At 35.9% G+C, this 23,827-nt stretch overlaps 1 protein-coding gene across 1 annotated transcript in view; it reads right to left on the bottom strand.

The window, feature by feature from the left end:
- Nucleotides 1-4,931: 4,931 nt before the first annotated feature.
- The window catches only part of LOC102133967 (olfactory receptor 52P1-like), a 28,865-nt gene continuing 9,969 nt past the window's right edge, over nucleotides 4,932-23,827 (bottom strand). Inside the window, exon 2 of the mRNA XM_045371407.3 lies at nucleotides 4,932-7,179. Coding sequence (XP_045227342.2) covers nucleotides 6,178-7,179 — 1,002 coding nt within the window. The 3' untranslated portion in view covers nucleotides 4,932-6,177. The remainder of the gene's footprint in view (nucleotides 7,180-23,827) is intronic.

Below are 23,827 nucleotides of genomic sequence, written 5' to 3' on the forward strand. Positions count from 1 at the left end.
GCACAAGTATACATATGTAACAAACCTGCACGTTATGCACATGTACCCTAGAACTTAAAGTATAATAATAATTAAAAAAATTAAAAAAAGAAAAAAATAAATAAACTAATACATATGTCCAAATATTATCAGTTATCATTGGGGAAGATGTTTACATTCTACATTTTATATTTTAGTGTTTAAATTTTATGGTGTGCATTTTGGTGATCAGGTAAAATATGCTACAATAAGAAAGTAAAAAGTGTACATAGCCTTTGCTCTAATAATTTCATTTTTTATGCTTATTGTGCAATAATACTTTGTGAAAAAGCAAAAAAAGTCAATGTAAAAAGATAATCTTAGAACTTTTTCAAACAACTAAAGCCTAAAAACAAACATCTGTCTATTGATAGGTGACTGCTTGAATGAATGTTGACCAACATACAAAGAAATGCTATAAACCATGGAAAAATAATAAATAATAAATAAATAGGTCTGTTTGGGTGATAAAGAACAGTCACTAAGAGATATTATTAAATAAATAAATAAACAAAAATTAGAATAATTTATTTCTATTGTGTGAATTAAAACTGTAATTGTATTTTGCCTACAGAAGTTATTTGTTGTTTAACCTTCACTATATATCTTGTTCCATAGAAGACAGGTAATGACGTTTATATTATGTTAAGGATGCATGTTTCCTAAATTTACACTTAGTAATTTGCTAAAAATTAGAATACTCTACTACCAAATTTAAAGTGGTCCCAAGCTGGAACATCCATCCAGATGTCAATAGCCTAGGCCTAGTTTTTAGGATTTCTGGTTAACTAAACCACAAGGTTCGGTTGCATAATAGTAGACAAGAGTGTCAGGACTCTTTGTGTTTTTAAACAATAGAACAACAGAAATAACCTTTTAAAAATCTCTAATAAACAACATTGATTGATTTTATCATTAGTATTGTGTTTAAGCAAATGACAGACAATTCAAATAAAATCAGATGGGAGGATATCTGATACAAATTAAAATATTTTTCATTTATCATTTGCCAACAATTGCTTAAACTTTCTCTGATTAAATTCTAAGTGTATTTCACCAGTCCAAGATTGAAGTTCCCTGAAACCAAACCGTTTTTTAAGTATAGCTCTCCCATATGACAACTGATATCAACAGTCCACAGTTCATATAAAAATCCCCTAAGCTCCAATGAAGTTTTCTTCCATTACAATCAGTAGTGTTTTGCATGATCTTGACTGCACTCCCCGTTCTTCTGATATTAACCATTTGAATTAATATTTAAGTATTCGAAGTCAGTCCTTTGTCCTGATCATATTTTACAAAGAATCAAATTTGTAGCTTTTTCATAAACCCATAAAATATAACCACATAGAAACAAAGGAAGACTTTTACATTCCATTGTGTCTCCTATCGCATTTGATTGCTTTACCAAGGACACAGAAATACTTTAATAATAATGACAAAAAATAAACAGCAGAATAATAATGATATCATTCTTATTTAGTTCTAGGTGAAAAATAAGACTGAGAATGAAATAAGGATTGAGGAGGACTATGCATACCTATAGAAGCTCTTTTCTTTCTCGGAGTGTCCTTTAAGTATTTTTAAAAGACTATTTTCTAAGGTTACACGAATTGGCCGTTATTGTTTGTGGAATTAAATTCTCTTAATAAATAAAAAAGACTGATGATTTTGGTATTCATAGCTGAAAAATTAAATAAATAATTCAATGAAGTGGGCTCCAGGTGTGAGGCCCCTATTAATCACAAAGAAAGCCCACGGTGTACTGTAAGAATTCCATCACATAGACTGTTAGACAATTATTACACACCATTTCATAGTCCCTTTGACAATATTTCTTATTCAGCCACTGCTGCTGTGACGATTTCCATGCAGATATAATCTGAGAATCCACCTGAGGTCATGCCTAGTACCTAAAGCTGCTTGCCATGGGGCTTTCCTAACTCTGTTGGATGGAGCACTTCCAGCAACGAGCTCTGCACTGATGCATACACAACCTGGAAGTATGAAGGAGTTAACACCTGTCAAGCAGCTCCTGAGTCCCACATAAGCTAGTAGATAAAATTATTTCAGTACCTGGGAAAACATTTCTGAAATATGTTGTTGTTGTTGTTGTTGTTGTTGTTGTTGTTGTTGTTGAGACAGAGACTCGCTCTACCATCCAGGCTGGAGTGCAGTGGCACGATCTTGGCTCACTGCAACCTCCGCCTCCTGGGTTAAGTGACTCTCGTGCCTCAGCCTTCTGAGTAGCTGGGAATACAGGTGTGCACCATCACACCTGACTAATTTTTGTATTTTTAGTAGAGATAGGGTTTCGTCATGTTGGCCAGGCTGGTCTCAGCCTCCTGACCTCAAGCAATCTGCCTGCCTCGACCTCCCAAAGTCTGAAATTACAGGCATGAGCCACCACACTAAGCCTCTGAAATATGTTTTATATGGCTCTTCAGATGGTCATCCCAACATTGGAAACCTGTCTTCACTAGCACTGATCAGCTAGATAAGAAATCCTTGCACTGGCTTTTCCTCCTTCCCTAATTCACTCTGCTTGTTTTGCACTCACCCTACGTGATCATATTTCCAAATAAGCAGCCAATATACAAACTTTTGCCTTAGGTTCTGCTTTCTGGGGAACCAGGCTTAGATTATCCCATGCTGAAAAATCTGCCCTTATCCCTTCATTTCTAGTTAAAGGTGATACCTCCCTAATAATTTACTAGAAGTTATTTATTTATATAATTACTAATGTAATGTTTAAGGTTCTTGCCTAACCATGACAAAGAATTGGTGTGGCGCCTGACCATGGCGAGTGATAGAGACACGGACCACGAGAGAGAAAAAGTTGTAGGCTTTATTGAGTAAAGTGAAAGTACAAAGTTTCCACAGCATGGAAGGGGTCCTGAACGGGTAGCCAGAATTAAATTATACAATTGCCTTTTAAACTCTTTAAGGCAGGAAATACGTGTGGCGGGAAGATGTTTCCAGAGTGAGAAACAAAGGCAGTGAATTATTTTGTGACGTGTCTTAGATTTTGAGAAAAACCGGAATTGCAACTTAGGTTTTATCTACTTTATGACCTTGCAGCAGCATAGCAAAGGAGGCAGGATCTCACAGGACTTTACAAAGTATGTTCACAAGGAATTGGAATTGGGAGTATAGGTAAATTCTGCTGGTCACAGAAAAATGGGCAGTTAACATGCCTTTTAGTTTTGGGGGAGGGGGAAGGGAGAGAGGGAGAAAGGGAGAGAGGACACACGGAAGCTTACAGCAACATTTTCGCTGTTTATAGCTTTCTTAGGGAAGAAAACATATGCACAAATCCTGGTGTTAGGAATATTGTAAGCATGTATCTTCAATTTTATTCATCCAAGACCGAAGTAAGTCCTGGTGCAGGAAATGAATGAGTTTTACAGCTTTCTGAGCCCCTACTCGACCCAGGAAGCCCAGCTGGCCCCTCCTCTCACTGATATGTAATTATATATAATTACTCATATAATTATTTATAATATTTTTATCTGGAGCCTTGTGACCATTTCAAGGCCCAAGTTGTCCAAATATGATGGAGACAGTGATAGAGAAGTGGACTGAGCATTAATTCAACTTCCAAATACCTAACAGACACTTAGAAAGTGATTTAACCTTGACCAAGAGATCAGACACATGAACATTTTTCCAGCTTTTCCATAGCTAGGAACAATTCTATAGACACTGTATTAGTCTACTCAGACATTGTTATAAAGAAATAGCTAAGACTGGGTAATTTATAAAGAAAAGAGATACAATTAGCTCATGATTATCCAGGCTGTGCAGGAAGCATGGCAGCATCTACTCAGATTCTGGGGAGGCCTGGGGAAGCTTAAAATCCTGGCGAACGGTGAAGGAGAAGCAGGCACTTCACATGGCCAGAGCAGGAGGAAGAGGGGGAGAGGCGAGGTGCCACACACTTTTAAACAACTAGGTCTCCTGAGCGCTCAGTCACCACTGCAAGTACAGTACCATGGGGGAAATCCACCCCCATGATGCAATCACCTCCCACCAGTCTCCACCTCCAACACTGGGGATTCCATTTCAAAGTAAGATTTGGGCAGGGACACAGATTCCAACCATGTCAGACACAAAAAGAGAAATAGTAGGTTAATATTAGTGTCATCTGTCACATTTCCAACAAGTCAAAAAGAGAAGAATCAAACTCATCCTGCAGTAAAAAGTCAAGGTACATTGACTATTAACAAGATAGATTAACGAAACTTTTGCGGAAAGAAAAGAACTCAAGCAAGAAAGAGCAGACCAAACAGGCTGTTCTTCCTGTGTTTTCTCTGATTTTCTTCAGTTCCTCAGTTTCCCCAGAACTAGCTGTTGCTACCAGCTTTTGTGGCATAATTCTCTCAATATATACTGTGCTCAGGTGTAAATAAATCTTTTGCTCATAATTTCAGGGAAAAAAAAGGCTTCAAATTTTTATTTAAAATATCAAAAAATGAAAGAAAAAGGAAATATATGAGAGATCATAATATCATATAGCACTTGAATGCTCTGCTTTTGTCCCTCAATCCTATTTCAACAAGATGAAACAAACAAACAAATTCACTCGATATTTTAGCAAAAAGGAAGTTGTATGCTGCCACATTGTCAGGCTAATGATTCCCTCAGACTGTTTTCAATTGTTAACCACAACATTTTGCTGATGACGTTTTTTTCTTTGTAGGTTTGTGGTGGGTTACATATGTACTTAGTACTTATTTCAGACAAGCAGTACTCTGTTCTTCAGCCATTAATGCTCGTGCAAATTTTCCTTGATCTCTGGTCTTTCATTTATAGAAAAGGCACTTCTTATTAGTTCTCTCTTTTTTTTTTTCCTCCTGAAGGTTGAATTGTTTGCTACAAGCTCTGAGATATCCCACCTTTCTCAGCCCATGTTATTAATTTTTTTTTTACTTCAAGCCTTAACTATTAGTATAACTAGAACAACACTTTGGAGAAGTTTCGTTTCTTTTCCTGCCATTTTAAGAGTCTCATTTAAATAGTGGTCATGTGGCTTTTAAAGTAGGTGTCATTTTCACTGAATTCTGCCTTTACATGTTAGCTATACGATATGATGAAAAACCCTAAACTATTTCAGGCTACAAACTTCACGTGTCTTAAAATATTTGCCACTATATTTCCAAATCAATGTCTAGAAGTGATAAACAATATCTCCTGAACTTAATGTCTTCACATATCTTGGCACACGATCTGAACTCTGCACACCACCCCAAGTGCTTGTTCATGATTTCTTCCTGGATTTCCAGAGAAATGGCCTGGCAGAATTCTGTAACCAAGATTTCCAATATAAAATTGACTTTTATAACTGTGACCCTTCACAGAACATTCTCAGAATTTTCTCTTTGCTAAAGATTTTTGTCATATGCTGGAATTAGTTGAGACAAGCAGAACAGTTGACTCTAAGAATTGTTATAAATATACAATTTGTTAGAATGCATATCCACCTTTTAAGAGTAAGAGTTTCTCATTTTCTCCTTTTCCTTTGAAATTTCTCTGGGAATTTCAGATTATGTTTTCTGTACATATTCCCTAGGCTTAAAAGGAAGCAGTAAGTTCCGTTGCTCAAGTGTAAGGCTTCTGCAGTAAGTATAACGTAGTGACGAAACTCAGTTTTGAACATCCATTGTCCTTTTTGACTCCCCTAAGCAATCTTCTCCATTTTACCTTCCACTTGAACACAAAAATACACACACACACACACACACACACAACTTAGCCTTATCTTGGCAAAGTAAGTAGCATTCTACAACTCATTGATTGGATATTGGGCAAGTTATTGGGTGCTCATATGTTCTCTCCACATGGAAACATTCTACCTCATCTTACATGTGTTCAGCATGTGTTCTTCAAAGTGCTTTTACAGACATTATAACGTGTAATTTGTCCAACCCCTCTATCAGGTACAGAAAGCAAATGTCATTATTTTCATTTCACAGTGAGGATAATTTCCTTGCTTCGGAATTACTGAGATCAAGAAGGTCTCCTGTCCCTTAGCTTCTCTGACCAAGGATAAACATCTTGGCAGCTAAATGTGCCAACATGACATATTTCTACCACTAGCTGATTCCCCGAGGAATTGCATCTACTTAACGTTCCTTCCTCATCCTCACAGCTGCTGGATTACCAGACAAGTTTCTGACCACGGGCAGTGGTTGTGGGTTCTCTTTTCCAGCAACCATATTTGGTCACTTTGTCCCGGAACTCCTTAGTTTTCACTCCATAAATTATAGGATTGAGCATTGGAGGTATAAGGAAGTACAGGCTGCCAAGAATGATGTGGACATGGGCTGGAATGCCTCGGCCAAAGCGGTGAGTGAGAAAACAGAAAAGTGAGGGAGTATAAGAAATAAGCATGACACAGATGTGTGTGGTGCAGGTGTTGACTGCTTTGTGGTGGGCTTCCTTAGAAGAGAGACACATTATAGCCTGGATGATTAGCACATATGATGAAGCAATAGCTGAGAGATCTAGCCCCGCAACCAACAAGGCCACCACCAGGCCATATATCCTGTTGACTGTAGTATCTACACAAACCATCTTCACCACAGCCATGTGCTCACAGTAGGTGGTGGGGATGACATGATTGGCATGATAGGGCATTTGCTGAAGGAGGATGGGCATGGGGAGAATAAAGAGAATAGCTCTCACCAAACTCACTAAGCTAATGAGTCCAATGCGACTATTGGAAAGGATGGTGGCATAGTGCAAGGGCTTGCAGATGGCCACATAGCAGTCAAAGGCCATGGTCATCAGGATAGCTGACTGCATGGCAGAGATGGAGTAGATGAAGAACAGCTGAACCAGGCATCCTTCATAGCTGATCTCACTTTGGCGAAACCAGAAAATGCACAGCACCTTGGGAATGGTGGTAGTGGACATGCCCAGGTCTGTGAGGGCCAATAGGCAAAGGAGCAAGAACATGGGTTTGTGCAGGGAGCGCTCTGTGGAGACAGTGAGGAGGATGGTGCAGTTCCCGAGCACCGTAATGAAATACATGGAGGAGAAGGGGATAGATATCCATCTATGTTTGTCCTCCATGCCAAGAATGCCTTGGAGAATGAAGAAAGAAGGGTGGCCCTGTGAGGCATTGCAAGCAGTCATGGTGGCACCCTGCTGAAGTACCTGTGGAGAACAATAAAGAGGCTATATGAGCTTCAATTTAAAAAAAGAGTCTCAACATGGAAAACAAAGATTGAAATGTTATACACAAAAATGATTCTGAAATCATGATGTTATGTATCATAGGGTATAGTTGTAATAGTACAGTAGCAATAATGAAGTATAACTGTAATAATATCCAACAGGATATATTTTATGCTAAATGTTTTTATTAAGGACAAAATGATTCATTATTCATTAATAAAATATTGTATTAAATAAATTTTAATATATTAAGAAATAAACATGTATCAACTTCAAGAACAGAACTTGAAGTATGTACAGCAAAAATGCAAGGAATACAAAGAGAAGCTGACAAAATGCAATATACCCCTCTCAGAAACCAAAAGATGAAATGTATTCAACAAAACAGATTTTTAAAAATTAAGATAATTTAAAAGCTTATAATAGAATTCTGCATCCAAAAATTAAGGAATACACATTAAGGAATACACATTTTCAGCAGATACAGGATATGAGGAAGTGGGAACCTTATTGATGAGAATGGTGCAATGATGAGGAGGAATGAAGTAGGCAACGGGTGCTGGACAGCTAAAGCTCAGCAGAATGTGAACATAAAGCCCACCTTCACCTAGAACACTTACCTGAAAGGAAGGTAGTGAGAGGATAGGCAGCTGGTTCCAGACACCTTCTGAGAATGTGTATGTATGAGTGTGTACATGTGTATGAAGGTATATCTTAAACACCCATATGACTCTTGGAGAGCACACTTGTGGCCCTGCATCTCTCCACACTTCACTTCTGGGCACCCAGAATCCATGGTGTGATCCTTTAAATAACCTAAGTAAAGGCCCTCAGGGTGTCCAGCATTAGCTCTTTGCTTACTTCTGCCAACCCCAATCTTCCACGTCCCAACACACAAGGCACAACTATTATTATGTGTAAAACTGACCCTGGAGGTTGCCTGAGCTCCCAAGAGATGAGGGTAATTAATCTTAGGAATTCAGGAAATGTTCCAGTCTTTGCCAATCTTGGAGGAGTTTGAAGAGAGAGAGGGTGAAGTTAAAACTGAATCAATGGATGGATGGATAAATAAGTAAACTGTGGAGTATATGTACAATGTGAATATTATTCAAGCTTAAAAAAAGAGGATATCCTGCATTTGATGTAACATAAATGTACCCGGAGGAGATGAAAATAAATTAAATAAGCTCGTCACAGAGGGACAAATACCACATGATCTCACTTACATGTGAAATTTGGAAAAAAGGGGGGTCAAACATGCAGCAAATAAAATGATTACCAGGGTTGGGGACACAGAGAGGAACTAAAGATATTGGTCAAAAGATACAAAATAGCAACCATGCAGAATGAACAAATCAAAACACCTAATGTACAACATGGGCACTATAGTTAATAACAGTATACTGTATTCAGGATTTTTGTTGAATGAGTAGATTGTAGCTGCTTTTGCTACATGGGGAAAAAATGGGTAGCTATGAGAGATGATAAATATGTTAATTTGTTCCACTATAGTGGAACATATATATACTACTGATACAGATATGTTATAATATTGTGTTGTATACCTTAAATATACACAATAAAAATTATTTTTAAAACAAAATTGAATCTGGCACTAGACTGGGGACTAGCAGTTTGGGCATTCTAACAGCCCTCATTCCCAAGCATGTGTAGGTGTGGGAGCCAAGGAGATGCTTATTCTGTGGCTGGGGTAATTACGCCAATTAAGGCATCAGAGGTAAAACTTCTGTTGATGGATATCCTGGCAAAATAGTGTTAGCAGCCTCAAATTCTATCTATCTCTGGCATTTTTCTGGTTTTTGGTCTCTAACCTTTGTCCCAGGCCTAAGATTTTGCCCTAGGCATTCCTCAGGGCATCTTTGGCAATCCATTGCAATCCATCCTCATGGCCTCTGAGCCTCAGCATCTCTCCAATTTCTGAATTCAGAGACAGCTAGATTTCTTTGCTTCAGAGGAAGTTATTAATTTCTGTCAAAAAGTACTTTGCCAAGACCACTGCAAAATGCACAAAATAAACAGTCACAAAATCTTGCAAAGCCTACATAAAAGTGGAAGTCAGAGAGCCAGATTCTAAATCCTGATGTAGTGTAAGTTCTGCCTACAGATAAGTTCTGTGAAGAGACTTCGTTCAGAGCCAGATGTCAGTAAGAGGGAAGCAATGGCAGTGAAAAGTGAGTGGCAAATTAAATGGCCTGGGACAATTAATACAACAATAGAAAAATCTACTAAACACAAACACAGGTACCCTTGCTTAGAGGTACATATCCACAGTCTGCAGCTGTCTCCTGCAGAAAGCTTTGGCTCTAATCACATTGAGAAATTCTGTCCTCTGTTATTTCTTTCCTTGCTGCCCTGTAGTGGTCCTAATGAAAGACAGTAATAGGTGGCAACCAAAGAGTCAAATGCATTGTTCTCTCACTTCCGTATCAATGGTCCTATCAAATCCCTGAATACGACTTGTTAAAGAAACTTTTCTTGCAAAATACCCCCCCACCCCAGTGCTCTATCAGAGGCCCTTTGCTATTGTCCAGTGGGCTCTTACTTCTCCATCAGAAATTTTTAACCTCACCATTTGTATAATTACACCAACCTGGGATAATAGACCATATCCCCAAATCCTGTATTCTTATCACTAATATGTTGGGTGCATAGTACACATAGAGTGTTAAATGAGTGACTATGTAATAAATAAGCAGATATATAAATTCATGTAAAAATAATCAAAAAGTATATCCTACTTCATGAGCTCTTACTCATTTTTCTTTTCTTTTATATATAAAAATCAAAAACATAACTAAGTGGCAAAAGCTACATCTGCTCCTTAAATGAGTGTATAAATTCAGAGAAAGTCCAAATGAATGTCAATAATTCATTTTGTTTGGAGCCTTCTTACATCACTTATGATATTTTCCTGTCTACCAATGCCAAATGTAGTTTACCTCTATTCTAACATATTTTGAACACACAAAAGTTATAACTAATAATATACCATACATCCAGGTATACATAATATATATTAAGATACATGATATTACAAAAAGAAAAGCAGGAAAACCTTCTGTACAGCTCATCCAGGTGGCATATGTGGTTTCTTAATCCTTTAGAAATGAATTGCATCATCATTCCCATAACATTTTGTACTTAGTTTTACTTTTACTACATATATAAATCCTAAAATAATGCATAGTGATTTAGAGAATAATTTCTGTATTTAAATGATGTTATGTCATGTCATTTTTCTGCATGTTAAGTTTTGTTCAACATTATGTGAGATACATTCATGTTGATGCATGTTGATGTAGTTCTGGGTAAGTACTTATTGCTTCTATACAGTGTATTTATTACTACTATATGCGAGATACCATATTTTATTGAGTTAAGGCACTATGTTTAATTCATTCATTTATTTAAATGAAGATATTATATTTAGTTTATTCATTCCTTTTGAAGAATTTTTAGGTTATTTACAATTATTGTAATGTTATTAAATTCTTCCTTACTTCTGAGGCATGTCTCTAGAGCATACATTTAGGGGTGAAATTCCTGGGTTGAAGATCATGCATATGTCTAACTTTCCTAAATATTAATAATTCAATCTCAAAAGTAGTTGATTCGAATTTGCAATACATATTAAATACATATTTAATATATATTTTCATTTATTTAATAGATCTTTAGCAAATATATTTCAATTGCTTTCCTGTTTTGGCATAGGTTCCATGTACATTTTGTTTCTGTTCATTGTAAGTACCTTATATATTTTGTCACTATAATCAGTTATAACTTTTAAAATATATATTTCCAATGGCTACTTTATATAACAGTATAATTAATTGTGTTTATTAATGATTTACCTCAAACTCAGCAAATTTCTTAAAAGATAATTAGTTACAAAAATCTATCTTTAGAGTGTCATGGGTTTTCCCTGTAGAAAATTCATGTCATTCATTAGCAATGAAACTTTCTTTTTCCTTTGTGACTCTTAAAATCCCAGTCCTTTTTAATGTGTTATTATGTCACTTTAAACTTTCAAAATCTTATTGAATAGCAGTGGTAGGAGAAGGTATACAATGTCTGTCCATGTCTTAAAGAAAATTATTTCTTTCCCTCTTTACTACAAAAAAAGTTGAAACAATGTAAATGACCAAACAAATCATTTTAGAATTGTTATTATGTACTGAAAAATTAAGTTTCCCAAAAGAAACATTTGACCCTTGCCTTCTGCTACTGGGAGGTGATCTCCAAGCCCCCTGGCCTGTCGTTCTGCCTGACAAAAACGACTTCGCTTTTGCCTGGGGCTTTGACCACCAGACAGTCTAGCAATGTGATGTGGTCTTTTGGGCCCTGTCATATTAGTTCCAACCTGAAAAGGAACTGTAGACTATAAATGTTAGCCCAACCTTCTGGAGGTACCAGAGATTAAAAGTCAGTCATGTTAGCTGTATGGGATCGAGCCTCTGTAAAGTCTCTGGACACCAAAGGCTCAAGTGAGAATTTCTGGTTACCAATATTATGTGCGTATAGCAACACATCATGACCAAGAGGAACAGATGGCACTTGATATGGTTTGGCCATGTCCTCACCCAAATCTTATCTTGAATTGTAGCTCCCACAATTCCCATGTGTTGTGAGAGGAACCTGGTAGGGGGTAATCAGATCATGGGGGTGGGCTTTTCCCATGCTATTCTTGTGATGGTGACTAAGTCTCATGAGATCTGATGGTTTTATGAAGGGGAGTTTCCCTGCACAACTTCTCTTGTCTGCTGCCATGTGAGACATGCCTTTTACCTTCCACCATGATTGTGAGGCCTCCCCAACCACGTGGAACTGTGAGTGCATTAAACCTCTTTTTCTTTATAAATTACCCAGTCTTGGGTATGTCTTTATCAACAGTGTGAAAACAAACTAATACAGCGCTCATCTATGACTCCACAGGGAAAGGATAACTGGAAGCTCCACATTTGAACTCCTTCTGGATTCTACTCTATGCTTCTCTTTTCTTTGACGAATTTAATTTGAAACTTTTTACTGTAATACTGCAATTACATCACTTTCCTGAGATTTGTGAAATTGTTCTAGCAAGTTATTGAATCTGAAGATGGCCATGATGGCCCCAAAATTTGTAGTCAGTTGATCTGAAGTAATGGTGGTGTAGGAAGCCCCCAAATTTGCAGGTGGTATGTGAAGTAAAGGTACTCTTGTGAGGGATGTTGTTTCCTCAGAACTTGCCATTTGGTTAACTCCAGGTAACTATAATCACTGAATTGAAAAATATTTTCTTCGTTTCACTACATAATTATTGGTCATAAGGAAAACTGTGCTAAACATTGGTTTAATTATTTATTGTTGCATAATAAACCATTCCAAAGCTTAGCAGCATAAAACAATATTTATTTTGTTCATAAATTGAAATTTAGTCCGAACCCAGCAGTCTAAAATTGCTGAGATTTTTTTTTCCTAAGTTGCTGACTAGGACAGCTTCAAGGTTGGATCTATTTGGTGTCAGCCAGGGCAGTTCAAAGGCTGAGGGCTTGAGTTATCTGAAGGTTGACTCATTACAGAGTCTAGTGCCTGGGCTGGAAAGATTCAAATAGCTAAAGCCTGGTGTACCTGGGAATCCTCATTCATCTCTCTCCCTCTGAGTATAACATTATGGCAGCTTCAGGGAAGCTAGATGTTTTACATGTGAATTAAAGGCTACTGAGAAAGAAGAATAAGGAAAAGGAGAAGAAGGAGGAAAAAGGAGGAAGAGGAGGAGGAGGAGAAGAAGAGGAAGAAAGGAGGAGGAGGAAGGAAGGAAGGAAGAGGAGGGAGGAGGGACGAGGGAGAAGAGAAGGGAGGAGGAGGAGGAGGGGGGAAGAGGAGGAGAAAAGAAGCAGCAGCAGCGGAGGAGGAGGGAGGGAGAGCAGGAGGAGGGAGAAGGAAGAGAAGAAGGAAGAAGAGGCAAAGAAGGAAGAGGGAGGTGAAAGAGGCAGAGGAGGAGGAGTGAGGGGAAAGAAAGGAAGGGGAAAAAAAGGGAGAGGGAAGGAGAGGAGAAAAACCAGACAGTATTTTCTTCTGTTACCTGGCTTCAGAATCACTTAGTGTCACTTCCACCACATTTTATTTACTAGAATTTAATCACTAAGGCCAGCCCATATTTAAGGCAGGAGGACATAGCCTGAACCTCTCAGTAGAGTGAAAAGATAAAGTTGTAAGAGGATCATGAGGGACAAGATATATTTATGTAATCATCTTTTTATTAACTCCCACAGATATCATTTAGTTTTTAAAATCTTCTAAAGCAAATTGGATACATAGTACTGAATATCTAGATAAAGATATATAGTCATTCCAATACTCCTAAACTAGAATCACCTGTTTCCCTGACCTTTCCAAAAGTAATTCAACATAAGCACAATTAAAATTCAAATAAGAATTCTGTAAAAATTCTTTCTCAGCTTTTGTTTTGTTGTTACTGTTTTTTCATTTTACATAATTTTTGCACATATTTATGGGGTACATGTGATACTTTTTTAAATGTATACAATGTGTAATGATCAATTCTCAGTGGTTAAGATATCAAACACCTTGTATATTTATCATTTCTGCATGTTGAGAACATTTTAAGTTACCTCTTCTAGCTGTTTTGAAATATACAATACATTGTTCTTAAATATAATCAGTTTATTCTGCTATCAAATGTGAGATTTTATTCTTTCTATCTAAATGTATGTTTGTAACATTAACCAACCTCTGTCATTCCCCTGACCCCACACACACCGTTCCCAGCCTCTGGTAACTATTCTTCTACTCCCGACCTCTATTAATTCCCACATATACTTTTAGCTCCCACATGTAAGTGAGAAGATGCAATATTTGTTTTTCTGACTGGCTTTATTTCACTTAACACAGTGTTCCATTCTTGTCACTGCAAATGACATGATTTCACTCATTTTTATGGCTGAATAGTATTCCATTTTGTGCACATACCACCATACCACACTTGCTTTGTTCATTCATCTGTTGATACACTTAGATTGATGCCATGTCTTTGCTATTATAAATAATGTTGCAATAAACATGTGGTGCAGGTATCCCTTTGATACACTAATTATTTTTTCCTTCGGATTAATACCCAGTACTGGGATTTCTGGATTGTACAGTATTTCTATTATAAGTTTTTAAAGAAATGTTCATACTGTTTTTCATAATGGCTAAATTTACATTCTCATCAACAGTATATAAGAGCTCCCTTTTCTCCACATCTTTAGCAGCAACTGTTATTGTTTTGTCTTTCTGATAACAGCCTTCTAACTGAGGTAAGATGATATCTCATTGTGGTTTTCAGTTACATTTTCTGAATGACTGGTGATATTGAACTTTTTTATGTACCTATTGGCCATTTGTATTTCTGCTTTTGACAGATGTCTATTCAGGTTATTTGCCCACTTCTTATTTATATTTTATTTTTTAAAATAATTTCAACTCTTAGTTTAGATACAGGGAGTTTATGAGCAAGTTTATTACATGGGTATATTTCATGTTGTTGAAGTTTGGAATATGGATACCATCATCCAGGTAGTAAGCATAGTACACAGTAGGTAATTTTATTATTATACTTTAAGTTCTATGTTACATGTGCACAACGTGCAAGTTTATAACGTATGTATACATGTGCCATGTTGGTATGTTGCACCCATCAACTCATTCGCATTAGTTATTTCTCCTAATGCTATCCCTCCCTCAGCCACCCACCCCCTGACAGGCCCCAGTGTGTGATATTCCCTGCCCTGTGTCCATGTGTTATCATTGTTCAACTCCCACTTATGAGTGAGAACATGTGGTGTTTGATTTTCTGACCTTGTGATAGTTTTCTGAGAATGACGGTTTCCAGCTTCATCCATGTCCCTGCAAAGGACATGAACTCATCCTTTTTTATGGCTGCATAGTATTCCCTGGGGTATGTGTGCCATATTTTCTTAATTCAGTCTACTATTGATGGACATTTGGGTTGGTTTCAAATCTTTGCTATTGTGAATAGTGCCGCAATAAACATACGTGTGCATGTGTCTTTATAGCAGCATGATTTATAATCCTTTGAGTGTATACCCAGTAATAGGATGGCTGGGTCAAATGGTATTTCTAGTTCTAGATCCTTCAGGAATCACCACACTGTCTTCCACAACTGTTGAACTAATTTACGCTCCTGCCAACAGTGCAAAAGCGTTCCTATTTCTCCAAATCCTCTTCAGCATCTATTGTTTCCTGACTTTTTAATGATCACCATTCTAACTGCTGTGAGATGGTATCTCATTGTGGTTTTGATTTGCATTTCTCTAATGACCAGTGATGATGAGCATTTTTTCATATGTCTGTGGACTGCATGAATGTCTTCTTTTGAGAAGTGTCTGTTCACATCTTTTGCCCACTTTTTGATGGGGTTGTCTCTTTCTTGTAAATTCGTTTAAGTTCTTTGTAGATTCTGGATATTAGCCCTTTGTCAGATGGATAGATTGCAAAAATTTTCTCCCATTCTGTAGGTTGCCTGTTCACTCTGATGATAGTTTCTTTTAATGTGCAGAAGCTTTTCAGTTTAATTAGATCCCATTTGTCTATTTTGGCTTTTGTTGCCATTGCTTTTGGTGTTTTAGTCATGAAGTCTTTGCCCATGCCTATGTCCTGAATGATATTGCCTAGGTTTTCTTCTAGGGTTTTTATGGTTGTAGGTCTTACATTTAAGTCTTTAATCCATCTTGAGTTAATTTTTGTATAAGGTGTAAGGAAGGGATCCAGTTTCAGTTTTCTACATATGGCTAACTAGTGTTCAGCACCATTTATGAAATAGGGAATCCTTTCCCCATTGCCTGTTTCTGTCAGGATTGTCAAAGATCAGATGCTTGTAGACGTTATTCTGAGGTGGTGTGGTGTTATTTCTGAGGCCTCTGTTCTGTTCCATTGGTTTATATCTCTGTTTTGGTACCAGTACCATGCTGTTTTGGTTACTGTAGCTTTATAGTATAGTTTGAAGTCAGGTAGTGTGATGCCTCCAGCTTTGCTCTTTTTAGTTAAAATTGTCTTGGCTATACAGACTCTTTTATGTTTCCATATGAACTTTAAAATAGTTTTTTCCAATTCTGTGAAGAAAGTCATTGGTAGCTTGATGGGGATGGCATTGAATCTATAAATTACCTTGGGCAGTATGGCAATTTTCATGATATTGATTCTTTCTATCCATGAGCGTGGAATGTTCTTCCCTTTGTTTGTATCCTCTTTTATTTCATTGAGCAGTCGTTTGTAGTTCTCCTTGACGAGGTCCTTCACATCCCTTGTATGTTGTATTCCTAGGTATATTATTCTCTTAGTAGCAATTGTGAATGGAAGTTCACTCATGATTTGGCTCTCTGTTTGTCTGTTATTGGTATATAGAAATGCTTGTGATTTTTGCACATTGATTTTGTATCATGAGAATTTGCTGAAATTGTTTATCAACTTAAGGAGATTTGGGGCTGAGACAATGGGGTTTTCTAAATGTACAATCATGTCATCTGCAAACACAGACAATTTGACTTCCCCTTTTCCTGACTGAATACCTTTTCTTTCTTTCTCCTGCCCGATTGCCCTGACCAGAACTTCCAACACTATGTGAATAGGAGTGGTGAGAGAGGGCATCCTTGTCTTGTGCCAGTTTTCAAAAGGAATGCTTCCAGTTTTTGCCCATTCAGTATAATATTGACTGTAGGTTTGTCATAAATAGCTCTTATTATTTTGAGATATGTTCCATCAATACCGAATTTATTGAGAGTTTTTAGCATGAAGGGCTGTTGAATTTTGTCAAAGGCCTTTTCTTCAGCAAGATGCAGATTTTCTACATGAGTTAAAGAGGTCTTAACATTGTTTCATAAACATAGTGGTTTATGAATTTTGTTTTTAAAAAAGTTGGTCAATATTTCTGTTGACTAGATAAATTGGGGATACATTAAATTATTAATTGTTTAAAAACCTCAACTCTACATTTTCTCTTTGATTTTACCAAGCCATGATAATAACACAATATACTAGTTTATACAAAACTGAGTTAAGTTCTCATAATTTAAACTTTCTAAATGTCCTACATTTTTTAATATATCAATATTTTATTTTAAATATTATAAAAATATAAAGTGATGTTTAATTCCATAAAATTCTAATAACTGATATCTTTTTAAAGGATCTTACTTGCCAAAGTCTTACACTATTTCAAATGATAGGGTCTTCATGTAACAAATTAAATAATAATTTACATATTTTAGTTATCATTAAAACCTTACATAAATACCAAATTGAGTTAAAAATGATATTTAAATACCTCCATATTTTTAATTTTTATTTTATATTTAATTGATGTATAATGACTGTACATATTTATGCAGTAGAAAGTAACATTTCAATGCATGTATACAATGTATATTAATCAAATTAAGGTAATTATTATATCCATCACCTCAATCATTTATTATGTCTTTGCATTGAGAACATTCAAAAATCTCTTCTAGCTATTTGAAAATATACAATAAATTAGAGTTAACTATAGTCACCCTACAGTGCTATAGAACAATAGAATGTATTTCTTCTATCAAATTGTAAGTTTGTATCTGTTAACCAACATATTCCTATCTCATGCTCCACTGATTATTCGTAGCCCCTTATAGTCATCTTTCTACTCTGCTTGAGAGCAACCTTTCTAGCTGCAAAATACGAATGAAAACGTGATTTTTATCTTTCTGTGCCTGGTTTATCTCACTTAAGATAATGTCCTCCAACCTCATCTATGTTGCCATGAATGACAGAATTTCATTTACTTTTACGGCTAAACAGTATTTCATTTTGTCTATATACCATCTTTTCTTTATCCATTCATCTGTTGATAGACACTTAGGTTGATTCCATATTTTAGCTATTGTGAATAATTCTGCAAAAAACATGGGAGTTCAGATGTATTAATGTTTTTGACATACTGATTTTTTTCTTTTCGATACTCAGCACTATAATTGCTAGGTCATATCTGGTACTTCTAGTTTTTAGTTTTTTGAGAAAATGTCTTACTGTTTTCCATAATGCCTCTACGTATTTACATTCCCACCAATGGCATGTAAGAGTTCTCTTTCCTCCGAAATAGGAATGCTTTTATACTGTTGGTGGGAGTGTAAATTAGTTCAACCATTGTGGAAGACAGTGTGGCAATTCTTCAAGGATCTAGAACCAGAAATAACCATTTGACCCAGCAATCCCATTAATGGGTATATACCCAAAGGATTATAAATCATTCTACTGTAAAGACACATGCATATGTATGTTTATTGTAGCACTATTTACAATAGCAAAGACTTGGAACCAACCCAAATGCCCATGAATGATAGACTGGATAAAGAAAATGTGGCACATATACACCATGGAATACTATGCAGCCATTAAAAAGGATGAGTTCATGTCCTTTGCAGGGACATGGATGAAACTGGAAACCATCATTCTCAGCAAACTAACACAGGAACAGAAAACCAAACACCACATGTTCTCACTCATAAGTGGGAGCTGAACAATGAGATGGACACGGACACAGGGAGGGGAACATCACACACCAGGGCCTGCCGGGGGATGGGAGTCAAGGGGAGGGAGAGCATTAGGACAAATAACATAATCCATGTGGGCCTTAAAACCTAGACGATGGGTTGATAGGTGCAGCAAACTACCATGGCACATTTATACCTACGTAACAAACCTGCACATTCTGCACATGTATTCCAGAACTTAAAGTAAAATTTAAAAAAAAAAACAATTAAAGAGTTCTCTTTCCTCCAAATCCTTGCCTGCACTTGTTGCTTTTTGCCTTTTTAATAGTAGTCATTCTAACTGGAATGAGATTATCTCTCTTTGTGGTTTTGACTTGCATTTCCCTGATGATTAGCGATGTTGAACATTTTTTTTCCCATACTTGGCTATTTGTATGTCTTCTTTAAAAAAAAAAAAAAGTCTGCTCAGATCCTTTGCTTATTTTTAATCAAATTATTTGTTTTTTGCTGTTGAGTTCCCTGTACTTTCTTAATATTAATCTCTCGTGGGATCGATAGTTTGCAAATACCTCCTCCCATTCTACAAGTTGTCTCTTCATTCTGTTAGTTCCTTTGTTGTGCAGAAGCTCTTTCACTTGATATAATCTCATTTGCCTATTTTTGTTTTCATTACCTGCGCTTTAAAGTCTTTCCCATAAAATCTTCACCCATTCCAATGTCATGAAGCTTTTTCCTTACATATTGTTCTAGTATTTTTATAGATTTTAGTGTTACATTTGAGTCTTTAATTCACTTTGAGTTGATTTTAATATACGATGACAGATAGGGTCTAGTTTCTTTCTTCAGCATATGAATATCCAGTTTATTCAGCACCATTAATTGAAGAGAATTTCCTTTTCCCAATGTGTATTCTTGGTGCCTTAGTTGAAAATCACTTGGCTGTAAGTTTGGGAATTTATTATTGAGTTCTCTATGCAGTTCCATTGGTCCATGTGTCTGTTTTAATACCACTGCCATGATATTTTGGTTAATCTAGACTTGTATTTTGAAGTCAGGTAGTATGATACTTCTAGCTTCTTTCACCCTCTTAGGATTGCTTTGATTATTCACGGCCTTTTGTTCCATACAAATTTTAGGATTGTTTTTTCTATTTATGGGAAGAATGCCTTTGGTATTTGACAGTGATTGCACTGAGTCTGCCAATTACATTGGATAGTATAACTATGCTATACTACTTATTATAGTAATTTTTTCAATCCATGAACATGAGATACCTTTCCCGTTTTTCCCATTTTAATTTATTTTATCCATGTGTTGCAGTTTTCATTGTAGAAGTTTTCACCTGCTTGGTTAAATTTAATCCTAGTTATTTTATTATTTTTTCAGTTTTTATCTCTTCTCTTTATTATTGTATGTTTCATCTTTGATAACATATGAAATTATAACTGCACAATACAAGCTAAACAGTAAAATTAATATAATAATCTGAAATTTTTAGCAGAATCATTTAGCTAATGGTTTCAATTCTCCACTTTTTTTAATGAAACTAAAACTCAAGAGAACTTTCCACATATTCTGTAATACAATGTCTATCTTGCTTCCTTTCCCAATCTCTTTCATCTCTCAAATCAAACCTCTTCAGTTTGCCCTTTTAGAACTCACAAGTGTAGTTAGCCAAATTCCAAATATTTCAAAGCATTTTCTCTGCTCTTTCTCTCTTCCTTTTTCTTTAAGAAAAAAAAAAAACTTTTTAACTTTTATTTTACGTGCAGGGATACACATGCTGGTTTCTTATACAGGTAAATGGCATGTCACAGGGATTTGGTGTGCTGACTATTTTGCCACCCAGGTAATAAGCATAGTACCTGATGGGTAGCTTTTGTATCCTCTCCCTCCTCCAATCCTCCACCCTCAAGTAGGCCCCAGTATCTGTTGTTCCCTTATTTGTGTCCACATGTACTCAATGTTCAGCACCCACTTATAAATGAGAATATGCAGTATTTATTTTTCTGTTTCTGTGTTAGTTTGCTTAGGATTATGGCCTCCAGCTGCATCCATGTTGCTGCAAAGGATATGATTTCATTTTTTTATGAGTGTATAGTATTCCATGGTGTATGTTTAGCACATTTATCCAGTCTACCATTGATGGCCATGTAGGTTGACTCCAGGACTTTGCTATTGTAAGAAGTGCTGTGAAGAACGTACGTGTGTGTGTGTCTTTAAGGTAGAACAATTTATATTCCTTTGGGTATGTACCTAGTAATGTGATTGCTAGGTCGAATGGTACTTCTTTTTCAAGTTTTTTGAGAAATTGCCACAGTGCTTTCCACAATGGCTGAACTAATTTACATTCCCACCGGCAGCATATGAGCATTTCTTTTTCTCTACAACCTCTCCAGCATCTCTATCTGACAAAGGTCTAATATCTAGAATCTCTAAGAAACTTAAATTAACAAGTAAAAACCAAACAACCCCATTAAAAAGTAGGGCAAGAACCATGAACAGTCATTTTTCAAAAGAAGACATACATGTGGCCAGCAAGCATATAAAAATGTTCAATATTATTAATCATTAGAGAAATGCAAATCAAAATCACAATGAGATATTCTCTAACAGCAGCCGGAATGGGTATTATTAAAAGATCAAAAAAGTTGTTTTTTTGTAGCTACTCTATATGAGATTGCTGTCTTGATTTTTTTTTTAGTTTGTGCACTATTGATTTATAAAAACATTACTGATTGTTTTATGTTGATTTTATACCCTGCAACTTTACTGAATTTGTCAGTTCTAGGAGTTTTTCAGTGGAGTTTTTAAGTTTTTCTATATGAGATCATGCCATCTGCAAAGAGGGAAAATTTGATTTTCTCTTTTCCATTATGGATGCCCTTTGTTTTTTTTTCTTGCCTGATTTCTCCAGCTAGAACTTTCAGCACTATGTTGAATAGGAGAGGTGGAAGTGAGCATATTTGTCTTGTTACATTTCATAGAGGAAGAACTTTCAGCTTTTCCACATCAAGTATGGTGTTATCTGTAGGACTGTCATATATGGCCCTTATTGCATAGAGGTACATTTCTGGTATACATATGTTGAGAGTTCTTATCATGGGAAGATATTAAATTTTATGAAATGCTTTTCTTTCTCTATTGAGATAATTCTATGTTTTTTATTCTATTGATGTGATAGATTATGTTTATTGATTTCTTGTATTTATTGATATGTTGAACTATCTTTGCATCTCTGAAGTAAATACCACTTTATCATGTTGTTCAATCTATTTGATGTACTGCTGTACTCAATTTTCTAGTACTTTCTTGGGAGTTTTTCTATCTATGTTCATCAGGATTCTGGCCTGTTGGTTTTTGCTTGTTTATTTAGTTGTGTGCTAATCTGATTTTGCTATCATGGTAATGCTGGCTTGGTAGAATGAGTTAGGAAGAAGTCTCTCCTTTTCAAATTTTTGAAATTGTATGAGAAGAATTGGTGTCAGTTCTTCTTTGAACGTTTTGTAGAATTTAATAATGATGTCATCTTGTCTTGGGCTTTCCTTCATTGGGAGACTTGTATTACTGAGTAAATCTTATTCCCTGTTATTGGGGCCTGTCATGAGGTCGGGGGAGGGGAGAAGGATAGCATTAGGAGATATATCTAATGTAAATGACGAGTTGATGGGTGCAGCACACCAACATGGCACATGTATACATATGTAACAAACCTGCACATTGTGCACGTGTACCCTAAAACTTAAAGTATAATAACAAAAAAAAATTTTTTTAAATCTCATTTCCTGTTACTGATCTATTCAGGTTTTCTATTTCTTCCCAGTTCACTTTTGGTAAGTTATATATGCCAAAGAATTTATCTGTTTTCCCTAGGTTTTCCAATTTGTTGGTTTAGAGTTGTTTATAGTAGTCTCTAATAATCTTTTGTATGTCTGTGATATCCGTTGCAATGTCTACTTTTTTGTTTCTAATTTTATTAATTTCATCTTCTCTCTTTTTCTGTGTCTAGCTAATGGTTTGTCAATTTTATTTTTTCAAAACACCAACATTTCATTTGGTTGATCTTTAGTACTGTATTTTTATTCTCTATTTTGTTTATTTTTGCTCTGCTCTTCATTACTTCTTATTTCTACTAATTTTGGATTTTGTTTGTTCTTGCTTTCCTCCTTTCTTGAGGTGCATTATTAGTTGTTTATTTAAAATCTTTCTACTTTTCTAATGGTAAGTATTTATTGCTATAAACTTTCTTCTCAGTACAGCTGTTGTTATATCCCATGGGTTTTAGTATATTTTTCTTCTAGTTTTGTTTCATTTTCAATAAAGAAATTAACTGGTCATTCAAGAGTACATTGTTTATTTCTATGTGTATGTACAGTTTCTGATTTTCCTCTTGTTATTTACGTCTACCTTTATTCCATTGTAGTATGAAAAGATGCTTGATATGATTTTGAATTTTTAAAAATTTTAACATGTTTTGTGCCCTACAATATGGTATATCCTAAAACATGTGTTCCATGTCCTGATAAAAAGAATGAACAGTTGAAGTTATTGGACAAAATATTCTTCAAATGTTTGTTAGTTACACTTGGTTGATATTGCAGTTTAAGTTCTATGTTTTGTTATTGATATTGTGCCTAATCTGTCCAATGCTGAAAGTGGGGTGTTGAAGCTCCCTACTATTGGATTAGGGCCTACTTCTCAGCCACATAATAATATAGTGGGGGACTTCAATACCTCATTGGCAGTGTTAGATCATCAGGACAGAAAACTAACAAAAGAATTCTGGACTTAAATTTGACACTTAACCAATTGGATCTAATACACATCTACAGATTGGTCCGCCCAATAACCACAGAATATGCGTTCTTCTGATCTGCACAAGGAATATACCACAAGATCAGCCACATGCTGGGCCATAAATCAAGTCTGAATAAATTCAAAAAAATCAAAATTATATTAACCATACACTTGGATCACAGTGGATAAAAATAGAAATAAATACCAGGAAGATTTTTCAAAACCACATAATTAAGTTGAAATTAAACAACTTGTTCCTGAATGGCTTCTGAGTAAAGAGT

Source organism: Macaca fascicularis, chromosome 14, assembly GCF_037993035.2.
Source record: "Macaca fascicularis isolate 582-1 chromosome 14, T2T-MFA8v1.1".
Taxonomy (NCBI): Eukaryota; Metazoa; Chordata; class Mammalia; order Primates; family Cercopithecidae; genus Macaca; species Macaca fascicularis.